Here is a 20214-nt window from a genome sequence, read left to right as displayed (position 1 = left end):
AGTGCTTTACAGAACAGCTAAAACATAAAGTACACAATTCCAATACATGAAAACAATAAATGACACAACTCATAAAATCAAAAAAAGGCTTTTCGGTAAAAATGTGTTTTTAGAAGAGATTTAAAAGAGATCACTGAATCAGCTGACCTTATTTCCTCAGGCAATTTGTTCCATAGTTTTGGTGCCCGGACTGAAAATGCCCTGTCCCCCTTAGTTTTCAGACTGGACTCTGGGACGCATAAAAGGCCTTTGCCTGAGGAACGTAAAGTGCGAGTAGGAGCATATGATGTTAAAAGGTCAGTGATATAACTAGGACCGAGACTGTTGAGACATTTGAAAGTGATCAATAAAATCTTAAAATCAATTCTAAAACGTACTGGCAGCCACTTCAGAGATGCTAAAATAGGTGTGATGTGATCATGTTTTTTAGTTCCGGTTAAAAGCCTCGCTGCAGAGTTCTGCACCATTTGTAGTCTGTCCAGGGATTTCTGACTTAGACAGGTAAAAAGGCTGTTACAAAAATCGAGCTGTGAAGAAATAAAAGCATGCAGAATGGTCTCAGTGTCATTAACAGTTAAAAAGGAACGGATCTTTGAAATATTTCTGAGCTGATAAAAACATGATTGCTCTAATTTTGTGGTGTGATATTCGAAGGTAAGATTACTGTCAAACCAGATGCCGAGGTTCCTTGCAGTGGGCTTGACGTATTCCGCTAGAGACCCAGTAGACGGCATCAGTTGATCTTGACTGTGCTGTGATCCAGTAACCAAAACCTCAGTTTTTGCCCCATTCAACTGGAGGAAATTCTCCGACATTCAGTTTTTTATATCCACAATACAGTTTTTCATAGTACCCAACATCCCAGGATCAGTGGTTTTAACTGGTAGATACAGCTGTGTATCGTCTGCATAAAAATGGAACTGAATCCCATGTCTTTGTATTATGTGCCCCAGGGGAAGCATGTATATAGAAAATAAAATCGGTCCCAGGACTGACCCCTGGGGCACACCGTACTTAAGTGGAACAAATGAGGACACATGGTTGTTTCCTGCAACACAAAGCCTTCTGTTTGTAAGGTAAGATTAAAACCACTCTAAAACTGTACCTGAGATCCCCACCCAGCGCCTTAGTCTATTTAAAAGAATGCTGTGGTCGATCGTGTCAAAGGCGGCACTGAGGTCCAGAAGTACTAAAACTGAGCACATAACATCGTCAGCTGCCATTAAAAGATCATTGGTCACTTTGAGAAGTGCCGTTTCAGTGCTATGATATTTCCTAAAACCAGATTGAAATTTTTCAGAAATACAGTTATCCTCCAGAGCTGTTAAAAACTGCGAGGACACAATTTTTTCTAAAATTTTCAATAAAATGGTAACTTGGACACTGGTCTGTAGTTGTGAAGGATGGAAGGATCCAGCCCAGGTTTTTTCAATAGTGGGAAATGCATGTGTTTGGGGAATACTGATCGTACGACTGGATAAATGAGACTGGGGTTATACTGCACGAGTTCTGTGAGAGTTTGTAAACAGATATTTTGGTATAGTTTAGCTGTTGTTAAACACAGTCCTCGTTTTCTGTTACTCATAAAGAACGTTCATTGTTTTTGGATTCTACCTTCACCATGGAGGTGTGTAAGAAAAACATTTTTTTTTATTAATTCAACATAAACACACATGGTTTCCCTGAAACTCCAAATGCAAAAAAATATTTTGACCAATAATAAAGACCAATAATGATGAAATAAAAAGAAAAATAGGCTGTTTTAATGATTTAATCGTGTATTGATGACATACAGTTTTATCCTGCAGCAGTTGACAGCACATCCAATGTTTAGTATTCAACAGACAAGTCAACAACAGCATTAAAACATGGCCAAACCAAATATATATGCACTGAGAAATTCTGTAAAAAAAAAAAAGAAAAAATCCCAAAATGGAGAGGGAAAAAAGGAGCCTATAAAGTGTCCATCGCATGTGCACTACTTTTTGCAAAAAATCCCACAATGCATCACTGTCATACAAAGAGATAATCAATAAGTTTACATGGAGGTGATTTTTGATTATTGTTACGCCTTATTCAGACCTTCTGTGTCCCTAATCCAGACGGGAGCCATACACCTCCACCTCACACAGACTCAGGAACTCTTCTTTCTCTGGGATGACTATGTTGATGTAGCGACCATCAATGCCATTACATTTGAACTCACTGACAGTACCAGCTGCGATACTTTTGACCACAGCACACCTGGAAGGAGAGGCAGAAATCACTTAGTTAACCCCAGAAATATTAGTCTATGTCGCTTTAACAAGGGGCATGCAGCAGCAACAGAAAAATGAGATGGAACAATAAATAACATCATACAAGTCAGATGAAAGCTAGAAAAAGTTACCCCAAAAAAAGTGTGCTTTTAGCTAACATTTAACAAACAGTAATTCATTCCACAGTCTAGGTGCCGTGACAGCAAATGCATTATCGCTCATGATTTCAAATGTAGGAACTGAGAGAAGAGCTTTCTCTAGCCATTACATCTGGCCAAGGGGTGCTGTGATACACCAGTACTGACGATAATCGTGATATTTAAAAAGGAATTATTGATATGTTAATAATATAATTAACATCATGTAAATAATCTAGCGCCTCTTAATTTCTTTCCAGTCTCACTTTGTCTGCCTCCCCCACCACTATCTTATTGCCTTTTCACTGTCCATTTAATGTGATTGCTCTTTTTGTTAAGTTGTTGTAGCTACAGTTACAGACTCTCTGTCTCCCTCTTCACACTCATGTTTTGAGCGTAATTAATTTAACAAAGAAAGAGACAAAACACACAATAAACAAAGCTTAAGATGAATTTCACTCGTAGCATTATTTTTTTTAAAGTATATATATTAGTTATTGTGAACTAGTGCTGCCCCCTAATAGTCGACCAAACGTTAGTCAACCATAATTAGTCGGCAAGATTTCATTGGTTGCTCAGTAGCAGAAAACAAACAAATGTGAAACTGTATTAGGAGCTGCACCTTATCAAAATAAATCAAAACCTATATGACTGGACCATGTAGGAATTTAATTTGAAAGGACAGACATAGGAGGTGTCCACGCTCAGCAGTCAGACAGGAGTCAGGTTACAAGTGACAATATTTGGATGAGAGGGTGGATCTGTGAAGGAGCCGAGAATGGATCTGACTCAGAGACCTCAGTCGACCTTTGGTCTGTAACTCAAAGTAGCTGCACGCCGTTAGTAGGGGTTGCCATATCATCCAATTCACAATAATACGAGTATAATTTTTAATATCGTGAAAAATTCACATTGTGATACTCGAGATATTTCGACTTGTTGACACATGATGTCATACTGTTACCCACGGCAACAACAAGCATGGCTGAAAGTGACATTATTACCAACTCCGCGGTGGTTCCAAAAAGAGGAGCAGCTTCAGTAGTGTGGAATAAACTGTGGCGTCCTGAATGTTTTATAAACAGCCCTGGACTTCTCAGACTCTTTTAGTGACTTACCGCTCAGAGGGAACTCATTCAGCGGCTCCTCTGGCAGCAGCACAGCGTCTCTCCCTCTCCTCTCTCGCCGTGTGCACAGGAATCGGTGTCGTTAAGTGATTTTATCATTAACCTTTGGTAATGTAAACCTATGTGACGTTCCCTGCCTGACAAAAAACCCACATATATGTGAATGTGTGATAGTTGTGGTATCATAACAGCCTGTCACAGGTTACAGCGTGATGATTAGAGGAGAAATGGCAGAGCATAAAGGTCCAGGTGGAAAAAAAAAACAACTCAGTCATTTAGGATTTTACTAAAAGAAGGAAATCACCTGTTGATTTATATATATATAGATCCCAGGGGACATTTTTTGTTTTTGGAGCTGTTTAAATGTGTAATTAGTGGTAGATTTTATTTAGTTGAACTATTAATATTGTAACAGAATCTGAATCTCACTCTGAGTTACTGTTGTTGTTCACAAACTAAGAAATGAGAGATCATTTTAGCTTTTACAGAATATTTGAAGGCGAACTGTAAAACTATGTCACCGTTGCAATTCTATGTTGTTAAATTAATAATATACATATATATATATATATATATATATATATATAACTAATGTATTATATCGTCAAGTATATCGCCATGGCAAAAATACGCTGAAATATCTGTTATTATTTTAGGGCCATATCACCCACCCCTAACCCTTAGTTATGAGTAACGTTAAGCCTTGATAACCCAGGTGTATTATCGAAAGATTCGCCCCTGTACAGTTGTCATGAATGTTGAAATTAGCTGTTGAGACCAAAATGTTTTTCTGTACAAGGCTGTAAATATGTTTATTTCTGCTCTAAAGTTGGTCATTTTAACATGGAGGTCTATGGGGATTGACTCGCTTATTGAGTCCGCCTCAAGTGGCCATTAGAGGAACTGCAGTTTTTGGCAGTTTTCTGTATTGGCTTCGTGTTTCCCTGGAGGTTGCTGCTTGGAGTAGCATTTTTTTTTTTCATGTATTTTGACTTAACAGTATTCAACAATTTGAAATTTGGACCTGATGATGATGACGCAAGATGAGACGATGTATTGCAGTTCATCCTGAGGGAAACATGAATGTCTGAGCAAAATACCACAACAATCTATCCAGTAACAGCTGAGATTTTTCAGTCTGGAACAAAGCGGTGGACCAAAAACCAGCATGGCTAAAAACATTAATAAGAGCGGCTGTAAAATATGTTGAAATAAAACATGAGAATGTATCAGGGACTTTCAATAAACAGGCTGTACACTACCTGGTGTTGTTGTTGCCAAAGTTTGCAAGAGAATCTCCGATGCGGATCTCGGCTCCATTGAGTCGTTCTGCTTCTTCATCTCGGTTGGTAATCTTAACAGAATCGATTTTGTGGGTTTTGCCCAGGTCCAGTCGCCACCAGGGGCTGATGTTGTTCTTTGTGTGAGTGCAGGAGCCGTCCTCCCACTTGGGGTTAGGATTCCCATCAATGGCATTGTAAGCATTACCAAATTCATACAGTGATGACTGGGAGGCCTTTCCTTTGAGCGCCAGGTTCTCTCCTGCAAAAAGAACGCACACACAGAAATTACCAGCCTTACCCAGACCTCTTTGCAGTTATCATTATAACAAAATCACAGCAAATTAGAGTTTTTATTACATGCACTAACATAAATGACTGCTGATGCTGATTTTTTTTTTTTTTTTTTTTTTTTCGGGGGGGGGGGGGGCGAAATGTTACAATGGGATTTGATTTTCAGTCCTAATGTAGGATGTAGGATAAACGCAGGATTAACCACCATTTTTAATACGATTATTGAGGAATAAATGTTAAATTTACAATTTGTGGGAGTGGCCTATCTGAATCCATTTTGTTTGAGACCATGCTGCAAAGTGAGTGTGTTTGCTGATCCTGTGAGTTCATTTATCTCCTTTAACTTTAGCTTACATTGTAGTTATGCTATGTAGCGTGTGAAATAGAGTATGGTGAATGTGCTAGTAAAGGTAGTATCAGCATTGCTTCTGCCTGGAGCTCGCATAAACGGAGCCTGGGTTTGGTTGAAGGTGGCAGTGCTGTTCTGTTTGGGCTGAGATCACTGTCTAGCCTCCTGGAGGTGTCATTGTTGTGAGGGCTCGTCTTGGGGAGGTAGACTGTACCGCCAAACCCGGCCCCGGAGTGAGATAGCCTAACAAGGCTTCCCGGCCAGGGTCTACCTCCACGGTGGTCATATAGGTAAGGTAAAGGAGGTTGTTCGGTTAGTGTGGGGAGCAGTGAGACCTGGCATTGGGAGTGTCTCTGGGACGCCAGAGATCACTGTCTAGCCTCCTGGAGGTGTCGTGGGACCAACTAGACGAAACACCGGTGAAAGGAGGTTCCCACCCGATGACCCCAAAGACATGTTAGTTATCACTGCTCATTGGTCTGTATAGTTAAGCCTTGCCATAATAGTTTGTCGTAGGGCTTAGGAGGTTATTCACTGAGTGCTGATCCCTTCTTATTTATTTATTTATTTACTTATTTATTTATTTTTTTTTTTAGAGCACAAACTTCTTGTGTTTATTTGAATTCAGAACTAGCCCAGCTAGTGACTGCTGTGAACAGGGCAGCTGACAACAAGGGAAAGACCATGTGACCGCTTGGAAAGACAGCTGACAGGAGGAAAAGACCCCAATGGTGCTGGCATGGGTTAGCAACCCATGGTAGCAGTGGTGAGGCCTAGCAGCCTTACTACAACCAAAAATTAGCTACAGCCAACTTAGGAAAAATACCCCAAGAGTCAGCGAGAGCAGGGTGGAAGATGACTCACAGGTGGATTACACGGTAACAGACATTGGAACGGACACGACTATGACTTGGATCTGTGACTCAGTGAAGGATAGGGGCACGGACCTATCCACCAGTGCTAGAATTAGCAGCAGTCAGGGCAAGGTGAGCGCATCTGTAGAGGATAAAAGTAGCACAGTTGAGAACAAGATGCTTCAGGTTTGTCCTTGCGGCTGGCAGAAAGTAACATCAGTGAGAGGCCTCAGAACTCATCAGGGAAAGAAGAAGTGTGTGGCAAAGAAAGGGCAGAGTAGCCGCATTGATCAGTACTTCCTAAGAAGTCAGTCGAGTCAGTCGGATGAAGTCCAGCGGCAGGTAGAAAACCACAGTTCGCAGGATATCAGTAACGCTGCCACTGAGGAGGAGGGTAGTAAGAGAAGATGCAGGTGACACTGAGGCCAGTATGCTAGCCAGAGAGAGAACCATGGAGCAAAAGGTTAGAGTTAGATGGCCTAGAGCAAATGACAGTAAAGAATGGGAGATAGTTAATAGAGATTTGTCAGTAATCTTGAGTAGGCTTAGAGGAAATGCAATGGAAAGGTTAGAAAAGATGGGAGATATAATGTATTCATATGGTGTAGAGAGGTTTGGGGTTCATGAGAGAAAGAGGAGTGAGAGGGTACAGTAAGGTAAGTCTAGGCGGCATAGAGAAATAGAGAAGTTAGTCAAGGAAAGGAGACAGTTAAGAAAGCAGTGGAAAAGGCTACAGAAGAAGAAAGGGAGGGAATTAAGGTGTTGCAAGAGGAGTTGAGAAGCAGGCTAGCAGTTCTTAGAAAGGCAGAGCATCTCAGGAAAAAGAGGAGGAAGAAGGAATATGCTAGGACAGGTTTTTCAGTGACACTTTTAAGTTTGTTAAAGGATTGTTCAGCCAGGAAAAGGGAGGGCAGCTTAAAGCAGAAAGGCTAGAGGTTGAAGAATATTTGAGAAACACATATTCAGATTTGGAGAAGAATAGGATAGTAGGTTTCCCACCTGATATCCCTCCATTAGGAGGGATAGAGCATGAGATGGATGTCAGGCCACCTAGGTGGAAGGAAGTTCAGGAGGTGGTCAGGCGTGCAAAGGCTTCTTGGCCCCAGGGCCTAATGGAGTCCCCTACCGGGTTTATAAAAGTGCGCTGATACCCTTAAATTTTTGTGGAAACAGCTAAGAATAGTTTGGGAAATAGAAAGGATCCCAAGAGCATGGCGTAGGCGCGGGGGTGTCCTCAGTCCTAAGGCGCAGGAGGCTGTGGACCTTAGCCAGTTCGGATGATTTCTCTCTTGAATGTGGAGGAAGATTTTCTTTAGTGTAGTAGCGCAGAGACTAGCTAGTTACTTAGAAAGGAATAGCTTAATAGATACCATGGTGCAGAAGGCAGGAATACCAGGTTTTTCAGGGTGTTTAGAGCATACTAGCATGATCTGGCACCAGATTCAGGCAGCGAAGATTAACAAAAGGGACCTACACGTATTTTTAGATCTTGCAAATGCATTTGGTTCAGTTCCGCACAGCCTCATTTGGAGTGCGTTTGACTACTTCAGAGTGCCACAGTTAGTTGTTAACTTAGTGAAAGCATACTTTCAGGATATTAGGTTGTGTCTAAGTACAGCAGGTTTCACAACAGGTTGGCAGAGGCTAGAAATAGGCATCATGGCAGGGTGTACAATTTCTCCGTTAGCATTTACTATGGCAATGGAAGTAATCATCAGGGCTTCTAAGTGGGTGGTAGGTGGGGAGAGATGGCAGAATGGGTTGCATCTTCCACCAGTTAGGGCTTACATGGATGACATGACACTGGTGACCACAACAATGCCATGTACAAAGAGGCTACTAGAGAAGGTAAATAAGAACCTCAAGTGGGCCAGCATGAAAATCAAGCCTAGTAAATCTAGAAGCATCTCGATATGTAGAGGGAAATTAAGTGATAGGAAGTTTGTCATAGATGACGAGGACATCCCAACAATTAGGGAAAAGTCAGTAAAGAGCTTAGGTAGGTTGTACAATGTAGAGTTGAATGATAAGGAACAGGTGGTGAAATTTAGAAAGATGTGGCTGAAGGATTGGATAGAATAGATAAATCAGAACTTCCAGGAAAGTTGAAGTTGTGGTGTTTGCAATTTGGGCTATATCCTAGGTTAATATGGCCACTGTCAATTTATGAAATTCCAATAACTGTTGTGAGAGAATTGAAAGGTTGGTTAGCTCCTACATTAGGAAGTGGTTGGGCGCTCCTAGATGCCTAAATAGTGTTGCATTGTATGGAAAAGGGATACTTCAGCTGCCAGTAACTAGTTTAACAGAGGAATTTAAATGTACCAAGGTCAGGACAGAGCTCTTGTTAGCTGGGAGTAAGGATGTGGTAGTTAGGAGTGTGGTTCCAAATCCAACCAAGGGAGGAAGTGGAACCCAAGATCGGCAGTTCAGGAGGCAGAGGCAGCTCTTAGACATGCAGAGATTGTAGGTAATGTTCAGTTTGGCCGGGGAGGCCTGGGGCTTGGCTCAGGTAAACCGGTATGGAATACAGCAGGCCTCAAAGATAAAAGAAAGCTGGTTGTAGAACAGATACGCAGACAGGAAGAGATAGTAAGGGTGCAAAGGTAGTGGCCCAGGCTAAACAGGGACAGTGGTTGAATTGGGAAAGTGTAGAGAAGAGGAAGCTTAGTTGGAGGGACCTGTGGAGTATGGAGGAGAATCGTATTAGATTCCTGATAGGGGCTACATACGATGTCTTACCAACCCCCCAGAACCTAAAACTGTGGGTAAATGAGGACCCGTCATGCCCATTGTGTTCACGCATCGCAACTTTAAAGCATATTTTGTCAGGTTGCAAAGTTAGCTTGTCACAAGGCCGATATACATGGCGACATAATCAGGTGTTGAAATGTTTAGCTGCAGGCATTGAAGGGAAACGAAGACAGGTGAATTCAGAAGGTGTTAAGGATAGGAGTTTAGTAATTCAGTTTGTCCGTGAGGAGAGAAATACAGAAGGGATAAGTTAGTGAGGAGGCAAAGGTGTGGCCGCCTAGAAGGTGCTTGTGATTGGGAAATGCAAGTAGATTTAGGGGGAAAGCTTGTTGTTCCTCAGGAAATAGTCTGTACCAGGCAGAGGCCTGACTTAGTGTTGTGGTCAGTGAGTCAACAGATAGTTTATTTCATCGAGCTGACAGTTCCTTGGGAAGACTCAGTGGAAGAAGCATATGAAAGAAAAAAGCTTAGATATGCAGACTTAGGAGCAGAAGCTGAGCAGCGAGGATGGAAGACTAGGATTTGTCCAGTGGAAGTGGGGTGTAGGGGATTCATAGCAAGATCAACTGTCTCACTCCTGGGGGAACTCGGAGTGCGGGGACAGAGTTTGAGGAAGACAGTGAGGGAAATGTCAGATGAAGCAATTAAATGCAGCCAGTTTATCTATTACAGAAGAAATAATGTCAGCTGGGGGCCAGCAGGGGGAACTACTAAGCAGGGCACATAACTCCTTGAGATCAGGTGGAGAGATCCACTTCCTGTCAGGAGAAATCCAGGAAGAGGAAGTATTTAAGTGTGGGAGTGGCCTATTGGAATCCATTTTGTTTGAGGCCATGCGGCAAGGTGAGTGTGCTTGCTGATCCTGTAAGTCCAGTTAGCTCCTTTAACTTTAGCTTATATTGTAGTTATGCTATGTAGTGTGTGAAATAGAGTATGGTGAATGTGACAGGAAAGCTAGTATCAGCATTGCTTCTGCCTGGAGCTCGCATGTATGGAGCCTGGGTTTGGTTGAAGATGGCAGTGCTGTTTGGGCTGAGAAAGCCATGTGTATGTAAGGAGGAAATCCAGGAAGAGGAAGGTTATTTAAGTGTGGGAGTGGCCTATCTGAATCCATTTTGTTTGAGACCATGCTGCAAAGTGAGTGTGTTTGCTGATCCTGTGAGTTCATTTATCTCCTTTAACTTTAGCTTACATTGTAGTTATGCTATGTAGCGTGTGAAATAGAGTATGGTGAATGTGCTAGTAAAGGTAGTATCAGCATTGCTTCTGCCTGGAGCTCGCATAAACGGAGCCTGGGTTTGGTTGAAGGTGGCAGTGCTGTTCTGTTTGGGCTGAGATCACTGTCTAGCCTCCTGGAGGTGTCATTGTTGTGAGGGCTCGTCTTGGGAGGTAGACTGTACAGCCTAACCCGGCGGGGAGTGTGATAGCCTAACAAGGCTTCCCTCCCTGGGTCTACCTCCTCTGTGGTAATATAGGTAAGGTAAAGGAGGTTGTTCGGTTAGTGTGGGGAGCAGTGAGACCTGGCATTAGGGGAGTGTCTCTGGGACGCCAGAGATCACTGTCTAGCCTCCTGGAGGTGTCGTGGGACCAACTAGACGAAACACCGGTGAAAGGAGGTTCCCACCCGATGACCCCAAAGACATGTTAGTTATCACTGCTCATTGGTCTGTATAGTTAAGCCTTGCCATAATAGTTTGTCGTAGGGCTTAGGAGGTTATTCACTGAGTGCTGATCCCTTCTTATTTATTTATTTATTTACTTATTTATTTATTTTTTTTTTTTTTAGAGCACAAACTTCTTGTGTTTATTTGAATAATTAAAGAACAACTAAATGTATCTAAGTTATGTTGAATTGAATTTTAAATCTAAAAACAGAGGTTTTGTTTCAGACTAATGATGACAAAACAAAAACGACAATAGGCTGTTTTAATGATTTAATCGTATTTCAGTATTTTGTAGGACAGGAGTTCTTAACCTTTTTTGGGCAAGCACCCCCCTATCTCTTATCCGGGTCCCTCACATCCCCCCATCAATTAAAATGTAGGCAAACTGTCTTCCCTAAATATTAATGTTGATTATTATTCTGTGTTATATAATTAAAAAAAGCATGTCACTGAATTCCAAATAACAGATTTGATTAAACTGGACAGTTGGAATATCATTCTCATTAGTTTCTGAGAGAGCAAAAAAGCCATGTGAATAGAAATAGAAGAAATATTTATGAGTGTTTAACAAATGCAACAAACTTTATTTAAGTCTCATCATTGATCACAAACAGCAGCCAATCAGAAAGCAGTGATTTGGCGCAGGTGCCAAACAAGAAGCATCTTATTGGAAATTTTAGGGTCAATTAATTTCCTGTATTCTGGTGAATTTTATGGACAGAAGGTCTGCATTTATGTTAAAGAAAATACAAAATCCAGGCAGCAGTTGACAGATTGAAAAATAACCTAATATAATGCATGCAGGCTCTCAGTCGCTCTGTATTGCTTTCAAATATTTTTTTCTCCTGTAGATTAGTTTTTGTCATTTAACGTTATTTCTGCTGAGTCAAGACACTTGTAGGCACGATTTACATGTCTTTTGTTTGGGGAAGTCATCTCTTCAAATGTGCATATGACACATATTCTCCTCAGTGATGCATTCATTCACAAACATTACAATAGGCCTACACACTTATAAACAGCTCCTGGAAGAAAATCAGCTCTGCACTCAGGATTTCAGGTAAATAGGTTATACGATGCTTGTTAATGTTGCTTAGCAACCTCAGACACAGCCTGCCGCCGTGCTTTTGACAGCTGGCACTAAAAAAGAACCAGAGTAGCGCCCAGCACCCAACCTCGTGTTTTCCAGGCGGTTAAAGATGCAGCATGTGTACGGCCCCTAATTTCCAGGGCTGGTACCTGCGGTTATTCCACAGGCTAGTTAATAACATGTCGGGCAGGAAATCCAAAGCGTGGGATCATTTTGAGAAGGTGAAGGACGAACCCAAGGTGATATGTAAACTCATCTTCATTGGTCGACTACAAACATGACGTATCATGTGAAACATGGAAGTAGCTACATGCCCATTAGCCCACAGAGTCATTAACAGGCGGCTCGCTCAGTGTGTGACGTGCACTTGTAGATAAAATATAGGCCTATATTAATGAAGGTTCATTAGTACGGTTTGTATTTCTCTGTAATGTAGCACAGTGTTAACAATGTTACTGATACTATTCTTTCTCACACCTTCAACTCAAACCACCAAAATATATCATTTAATCATTACATTAGTATCATAAACATGCAGACGACTAGTCGACTAATGGCCCTAAATGATGACTATTGGTTGACTAGGAAAATTGATAGTTAATCTGTTGTGCCAGCATGTATGGTCAGAATGTTTGCAAGCGCTGAAACACACCCTATGGGAATGGGCGGGAATACATAACACACGGGAGCAGGCAGAAGCGGGATAAAGAAAACCATCCTGTTGTGGGCTCTAAATGTAAGATTCATGATAAAGGCAGGACTTACCACCGTTTATATGATTACTAAAGTTCCTTAAATAGAAATGTGGCTTCTAAACCCGTTCAGTTATTATTATATATGATTGTCTTTGGCTGCAGTTTACAGGCAAGATAAAAATCACAACATACTGTTCATATTTATTTATGTACAAGCTCAAAATCTCACCAGTTGGGGCACGGTACCCATAGACTTCCACTTCGCAGAGTGTAAGGTACTTATCGTGACCCGGTACAACCACAGTCACATAACGTCCCTCCACTCGATCAGTGAAAGTCAGAGTGAACGATTGGCCTAAAGGAATTGAAGAAATTCTCCCAGCCCTAAAAGAGAAAGAGAAACAAAGTCCTTCAGGGTTGTAGCTGAGTGAAGGGTTGATTCTTTAAAGTCAAACTGAATATGGCATTCTTCTCACATTTTGTCAGTAAACAAAAACTGTAACAACTATACTATTTAAAACTGAGATGAAAGTGAAACGTATCTAAGCCAGACTCCAATGTAAAGGTTTGGTAGTGAAAATGCATGTTTGGAAGGTGCTGAGCATACCACTGGATAAATCAATCAATCAATTTTATTTATAAAGCCCAATATCACAAATCACAATTTGCCTCACAGGGCTTTACATAAAGGAGACTTTGATTAAACTGCACAAGTTGTGTGAGAGTTTGTAAACAGATTAGGGCTGGGCGATATAGGCAGCAGTTCATATCTCGGTATTTTCAGGACAGGGTAGCATGTAGGCTGTTCGTACTGCATGGCACAAAATGCCTCTTATTTCAGCTGAAATTTAATTATAATTTGTTTTATTACCTTTTTAATTAAGTGAATAAACAGTTTCCTTCACAAATTCAAGGTAACGTGGGGTGAACAACTGATACAAAACTGGTCATTTTATAAGTTAAGTATTCTTTTAACGTTCACGTCTCAAGCAAGTCCCAAGTTACTGCACTAAAATCGAACAAGTCAAGTCATTCAGGTCAGGTCAAGCCAGTCACGAGTCTGTTTATATGAAATTCTGATGATTCAATAATTTAATAAGTTAAAAACGACAGATTCCTGTGCCTTTGTGGTTTTTGTAGCGATAGATGTCGTTGGATATTCTGGCCTGATATGTTCTTGTAGTTTGTTTTTCACATTGTACATGGTCAGAAACAAAACATAACTTTCCAGTTAGGGTTGTCAGTTTTTGTTATTTTTTTCTTTTGACATCCTGACACCCATGAACCGAACTAACCAATTAATTTTTAAGGGAAAAAAAAAGAAGCCAACTGGCGTTAAATATAAGAGCCTTTTCCTTTTAGTCTGCTTTTAGTCTGCTCCATTGACTAGGTGAGCTTTAAGGTTAAGGTTAAGATGTGGAAACAAAGTGCCCACTGCTAACCTTCCGGTCTCCACCGGTTAGCCGCGGCTGCTCTGCACTGCGCACCAGCTGGCGCGGGTAGAAGCTAGCTAGCTGCCCCGCTCATCCAGTGGGACAATGTTGCTGCAGAAACATGGTGCCCCCCCCCCGACATCACCACGGTGAGTAAGTGGCTTAATTTTGTGCCACCAAAGAAAGCGAATATTTAATTTTAAAAAGTCAATTATTTGTCAGTCATCTGTCTCAAGTCCTCAAAATTGTGACTGAAGTTTGATTCGAGTCAAGTCATGTGACTCAAGTCCCTCACCTCTGCTGTTTTAAATTACTTGTACATAAACATAACAATGTGAATATTTTAAAATGATAGAAGACTGGAGAAACAACGGACGTAGCTACTGTGATGTCACCCACTAGTTGGTGGACTGCCATGTCAAAGCCTCGAGTTTGGCATTTCAGCCGTCGACTTCTTGGGGGTTTCAGCTGGAAGTGACTGTATTTGGAGAAGAAGCTGGAGGATGTGACTCACAGACTGTGGGGACGCCCCACAGACAGCCTGTCACTCAAGTGGCCCACCTTAAATTACGCATATATTTGAGCCTTGATAAAATGTGGGTTAGTCATTAAAAAAATTCAGCCCTTGCAAAGTTGTCACGCACGCAGAAATTATCTACGGATAGTCAGATACCAAAAATGTTTTTTTTTTTTTTTTTTCAGGCTGTGAACATGTTTATTTCTGCTGTAAAGAACGTGGTTGTCTGTGGGGGCTGACTCTGTTTTAGAGTCAGCCTCAAGTGGCCATTTGAAGAACTGCAGTTTATTTTCAGGCCCCAAGTTCCCACTTGCGTAAAATCCAGGCCTAAAACATGCTTAAACTCTTCCTTTGAGAATCTGCTAGTGATGAGCATTAAACGGTGCTGAGGTTGAAGTGAGAGCGATGCCCTTACACACAAAATAAAACCATAATGAAAGTCTTTTTTAAAATGCAGAATATTTTCTTACACTGGGTTTGCAGCACCGTTGTCTTGTAAAGAGTTGCCGATGTGAACCTCTGCCCCGTTGAGCCTGTATGCACAGCAGTCCCCTCTGTTGGTGATGATGACGGAGGTGACGATGTAGGACTCCAGCAGGTCCACTCTCCACCAGGGGCTGTATTCCTCATCAGTGTGGGTGCATGAGCCAGAGTGGAAATTAGATTCACGGTTTCCATCAATGGCACTGCTAGCAGCTCCAAATGCATGCTCATAACGGTTTGACTGCGTCGCTTTTCCACGCAAGGCCACGTTTTCTAAGATTGACACAGATGGAATTCATTTAAAATGTTATAATGGAAGATTTTCTGTGAATTTTTAAACTTAAATCAGTGCCTCAACTAATAACTTAACTCCTGAGCAGTGTTGTCATGATACTGAAATATCAATATTTGATACCACAGAGAATAATTGACACTGAGGATATAAAATATAATGTTTTATGAAAAGATTTATAGAGTGCTGCAGGGATAGAGCACTTAAGTGTGCACAGTGTGGCACTGTTTCTTTGTTGCCTGTTCCAAATAAATAATAAATGTAGAAAGTGAATGTGTATGTACAGCAGCTGATATTTAGACACTTGATACGTAAGCTAGACAGAAATTTCCCTGCTTATAATGTGCACAAATGTTTTGTGTGTACTTAGAGCTCAAGCTCAAGAAAACAAATGTGTTGAGCCACATCTGCTGCAGTAAACCGTTTAAGTTAACTTTCTACTTGAGGCAAAAGTCATGCAGGAAGCTGTTGCAGACAAGTTTGTAGGACAGAGGACGTTAGTCTGCCGATACAGTCTGACTAAGATACAACATTTAGAAACCTCAGTCAGCAAAACATAAAACATATATTTAATGTGAGCAGTGAAATTCGTTTTTATTCAGAACTCAACTCAGTTGTAAAGCTTTTGTTACCCAATATTATTTACTTGCTGATGAATATGTTTAGTTGCGGGAAAACGCTTTCTTCCAAAGCAGCTACACAAATTTTGGAGCAAAAGCTGGAGTCACAACAGTTAAACTTAATTTGTATAAAAATATTTTTTTACTTTTCAGACTAACAAAACAGACATGAATCCACCTTCTGGTGATGTTTTACAATGAAGACGACTCGCATGCCCTCAGATCATACTTACCATAAGTGGAAACTGAGCACGTCTCCAGGAGGAGCAGCAGAAGGAAAACGCTGAGTCTCATCATCCTGGTTGAGACAGACAAGAGTCATTAAGAGACATATTTAAAACAAAATCTACATTTCCTACTCTTTGTTATTGACCGATTTCAACATCAAGAGATGATAGAGCTTTATTTAGGGAAGACTGGGTTTGTAACAGCACCACTTTCACAAGGAAGGGATGACCTATGAGTCATTTCGTAAATTTATTACATGGTCACTTCCTTCCTGACTTTGCATGTGAAATTTAATAGTTTAGTTAAGTATGCAGATTTTATAGCCAGAACTCAGATTTACAGGTATGAGAGTGATTTTTTTGGAGTCTGTATTAGATAAACTTTATTCCAGACTCAAGTCCATATAAAAAACATACAAGAACACAGACATCTACTCCAGTGCTTCCATAAGTATGACAAATATTTTGTGTCACTTTGTGTACTGATCAGGGCTGTGGCATATCATCTCGTTCACGGTAATACCAGTATAATTTTTAATATCATATGAAAAATTCACATTGTGATACTCGCAATATTTCGACTTGTTGACATATTGCTGTCATACTGTTACCCACGGCAACAACAAGCATGGCTGGAATTGAAATTGTAATCGACTCCGAGTTGGTTCCAAAAAGAGGAGCAGCTTCAGTAGTGTGGAATAAACGGTGGCGTCCTGAATGTTGTATGAACAGCCCCGGACTTCTCAGACTCTTTTAGTGACTTACCGCTCAGAGGGAACTCATTCAGCGGCTCCTCTGGCAGCAGCACAGCGTCTCTCCCTCTCCTCTCTCGCCGTGCACACACGGAAGTCTGTGTCGTCACGTGATTTTGTCATAAACCTTTGGTAATGTAAACCTATGTGACGCTCACAGCTTGACAAAAAACTCCATATATGTGAATGTGTGATAGTTGTGGTATCATAACAGCCTGTCACAGGTTACAGCATGATGATTAGAGGAGAAATGGCAGAGCATAAAGGTCCAGGTGGAAAAAACACAACTCAGTCATTTAGGATTTTATTAAAAGAAGGAAATCAGCTGTTGATTTATATATATAGATCCCAGGGGACATTTTTGTGTTTGGGAGCTGTTTAAATGTGTAATCAGTGGTAGGTTTTATTTTGTTGAACTATTAATATTGTAACAGAATCTGAATCTCACTCTGAGTTACTGTTATTGACATGAGAGATCATTTTTATTTAGTTTTTGCTGAATATTTGAAGAACTGTAAAACTATATCTCTTATTTTGTTGCAATTCTCTATTCTTAAATTAATAATGAAATATTGTTTTGCTAATTTGTCATATCGTCAAAAATATCATCACAAAAAAACTATTTTAGGGCCGTATCGCCCGCCCCTACTGATGAAATCAGAATTATAAAAGTTTATTAGATTAGAGAGTGGTCTCATCTGTAAAATATGAAGCATTCCATCTTTGCTTAATTCAAACCACCATGCTGCCAGAGCTCACTAAACACCAGCTTACAGGATAGGTGTTATTACTCACCCAAAACAACAAAGCACATGTTATCTACAAGTTTTTCAGCACGCCAGGAGAGCTGGTAAGAAAAACCGAGGAGTGAGCTAGCAAAGAATACTCTTATCTGACATGTGACACTGAGCACGTACTGCAAAAACAAAACAAAAAACCTCAGGAAAAGAAGATCAGTGAGCGTTTACTGCAGATGAAAATTCTTCAGTACACAGCACGAGGATGTCTTGACCTGACTGAGGCAGCAGACTTGTATTTCAGAGTCACTCCATGTGAAGCATTAAGCATCTGACTGATCCAGGTTAGCGAGTGAGACCTCAGTCATTGTGCAAAATAAGAAAAAGTACTTTGGCCGATACCAGTGATGTGCCGATATTATCGTGCATCCCTAATCAATGCTTACTCTTACTGTCACACCTTACCCTAGCAGTGGGGCGGGTTGTAACACTGAGGCACCTTGTATTTGACGTCAAATAATAAATTCTGTGATATAGTTGGAGAAGTTGGAAACATTGCTTTTTGTAGTCGACAAGTAAGGCTACTTTGTGCCAAAATTTGAGAGCTCTGACAAAGAAACTCTGTGAGTTATCAGCGCTGAGACAAAAAGCGTTACAATCATACCCGGTCTCCCCTATCCGAGGGAAATTGTGCAGCAGTTGCAGTACAAAGTAGGAACGAGTGCAAATATAGAGTCTAAGTATTCAGAAAATTTCACAATTTGAATTAAAGTTCAGAATATAGGTACACATCCACATGCTATGACAAACTATTTGTAAGGTGAAATGTTGTGAAGTAATGGATCACAAGTCAAGAGAGCACGCATTAAATTACTAAGATGATCTGATGTAATATTAAGCTGAAGTGTGTTACCTGGAGATCCTGACAGTCTGACGGCTCAGCGAAAGAAAATCTTCCAAACCCCTAAAAGCTGAGCAGCCGTCCTCTTTAAATGCACCTTGGTTGAGCCATGTCCAACCAGTCATAGGAAATTTGATCATGTCCAGATTCAACACTTATGCAATCACATCCCGCCTGTTTACTCACCTATTTCACTTCCCTACTCGTGAATGATGTTTCAGAGGTTATACAAGTGAACAAGAAGTACGCCACATCACAGATCACATCATACATACCGATTTATTACCAGTAATGTCACGTAAATAACAGCTTCCAACACTCAAATAGGTCATAGCACAAAACAGCAGCATGTCATGTGACTTTTTACTTTTATTATATTCAATACAATTGTATGTTCCTAAATCTTGAGACACCTCATATGTAAGCTAGACAGACATTTCACCTGCTCATTACTGTGCACACATGTACTGTATGTACTTAGTCCTAAAGAGCCCTTCTGGTGCCAGTAGATACACAGAAACATCCCAGCAGACTGTGCTTTGCAAGCATACAAAAAAGTTTCACACATGTGAAAATTATTTTTCATGCGTGTGCTTCACCTCCGCTGCTACAACTCCATCCTAGGGGAAACACTGCTGTGTGCGTTTTGTGCAACAGGTGGATGTGGTAGTCTACTGGTAGAGTAGAGAGAGAGCTAAGTAGCGTTGAAGTAGAGTAGAGCAGGGCAGAGAGATGGAAGCAGAATATATTAAACCTGGTGTTAATACAGCAGAACTGGAGAGAGGAGTGAAAAATAAATAGAGGTGGGCATGGCTCAAGTAGGGCGCAAAATTATAGATGGAGAATGATTGACAAATTTTTCACTTTAAGCCCTGACACTGTCATATTTGTGTAGGAATTAAGCTACAATACATGACATATGTTGTTTTAATTAATAAATACAGTGTGAATAAAGATTACAAAACATAAAAATAACTGCAGTCTTTGTTATTTGATAGCCGCTTAAACAATTTTTATAGGGCAAGTAAAAACTGACTTGGGGCAAGTAGATCTCTGACCAACTTGCCCGACCAGGCAAGTGAAAAAAAACCTTAGCGTTGAACCCTGCAATCCTCTCCATGTTCTGTGATAGTGTTCCAGCTTTTGAGCCTTTTGGCAGGTGCAGACCAGATTTCACTGCACATCTGTTGTACCCCAGTGAGTGATATGGCAGGATGAGATGTCATGACTTCTCTTCTTTTAGCCTCCTTGGTTGCTGCTAATGTGTCCTAGTCTACCTTTTCAGCTGATGTCCTGACTTATCTGACGCCTCAGTGGCAAGTCAGAAGGCTCGTCTCTGGAGCCGTTTCACTCCCTGCAAACAGTTGGTTCAACTTCAGCCGGGTTAGCTGTTAAACAGTCCCAACAAACTCACACTGACAGTCAAATGGCTCTGCTCTCGCTGTCTGTCTTTAAACAGTTAGCGCTGTTGTGTGCGGGCGGGCCGACTCTGACCAACTTTCTTGTAGCACAGAGGTCACCACTCTGCAGTAATAGTCTCCTAGAAGCAGTTGTCTCAAGAAAAGCAGAGAGAGAGACAAGAAGGGGCTGTCAAACCCCACTGTTACTGAACAGTTCCTAAAATGTTGAGGCAGAGGGTGCTGTCTGTAGCTCTGGTTGAGGGTGAGAGGCTGTCAGCAGATAAACAGAGATCTGTGTGGGTACATGAGACCCTAAAAAAGAGGCTGGATCATGGGGAGTACCACCAGTT

At 41.1% G+C, this 20214-nt stretch overlaps 1 protein-coding gene across 1 annotated transcript; it reads right to left on the bottom strand.

Moving 5' to 3' along the window:
- Positions 1–1757: 1757 nt before the first annotated feature.
- On the bottom strand, positions 1758–18628 carry LOC125892963 (uncharacterized). Its single transcript, XM_049583346.1, has 6 exons — positions 18477–18628; positions 16081–16145; positions 14923–15208; positions 12732–12886; positions 4785–5064; positions 1758–2244 (listed from the first exon to the last, which is right to left on the bottom strand). The coding sequence occupies exons 1-6, from the start codon at positions 18602–18604 to the stop codon at positions 2094–2096; spliced, it is 1065 nt and encodes a 354-aa protein (XP_049439303.1). The 5' UTR covers positions 18605–18628; the 3' UTR covers positions 1758–2093.
- Positions 18629–20214: the final 1586 nt, after the last annotated feature.

The sequence above is a fragment of the Epinephelus fuscoguttatus genome, linkage group LG8, assembly GCF_011397635.1.
Source record: "Epinephelus fuscoguttatus linkage group LG8, E.fuscoguttatus.final_Chr_v1".
NCBI lineage: Eukaryota > Metazoa > Chordata > Actinopteri > Perciformes > Serranidae > Epinephelus > Epinephelus fuscoguttatus.
The sequence above is the reverse complement of the archived record's forward strand: the minus strand, read 5'-3'. Positions and strand labels throughout refer to the sequence as shown.

What these genes read in the sequence shown, in the direction of transcription:
- LOC125892963 (XM_049583346.1), bottom strand. Translation starts at nt 18,604, where the DNA reads ATGATCAAATTTCCTATGACTGGTTGGACATGGCTCAACCAAGGTGCA. An exon ending in AACGGTGCTGCAAACCCAGT is followed by an intron (nt 12,887 to 14,922) that starts GTAAGAAAATAT and finishes TTTCTCTTTTAG; the next exon opens with GGCTGGGAGAATTTCTTCAA. An exon ending in TTTGGCAACAACAACACCAG is followed by an intron (nt 2,245 to 4,784) that starts GTAGTGTACAGC and finishes CTCTCCTTCCAG; the next exon opens with GTGTGCTGTGGTCAAAAGTA.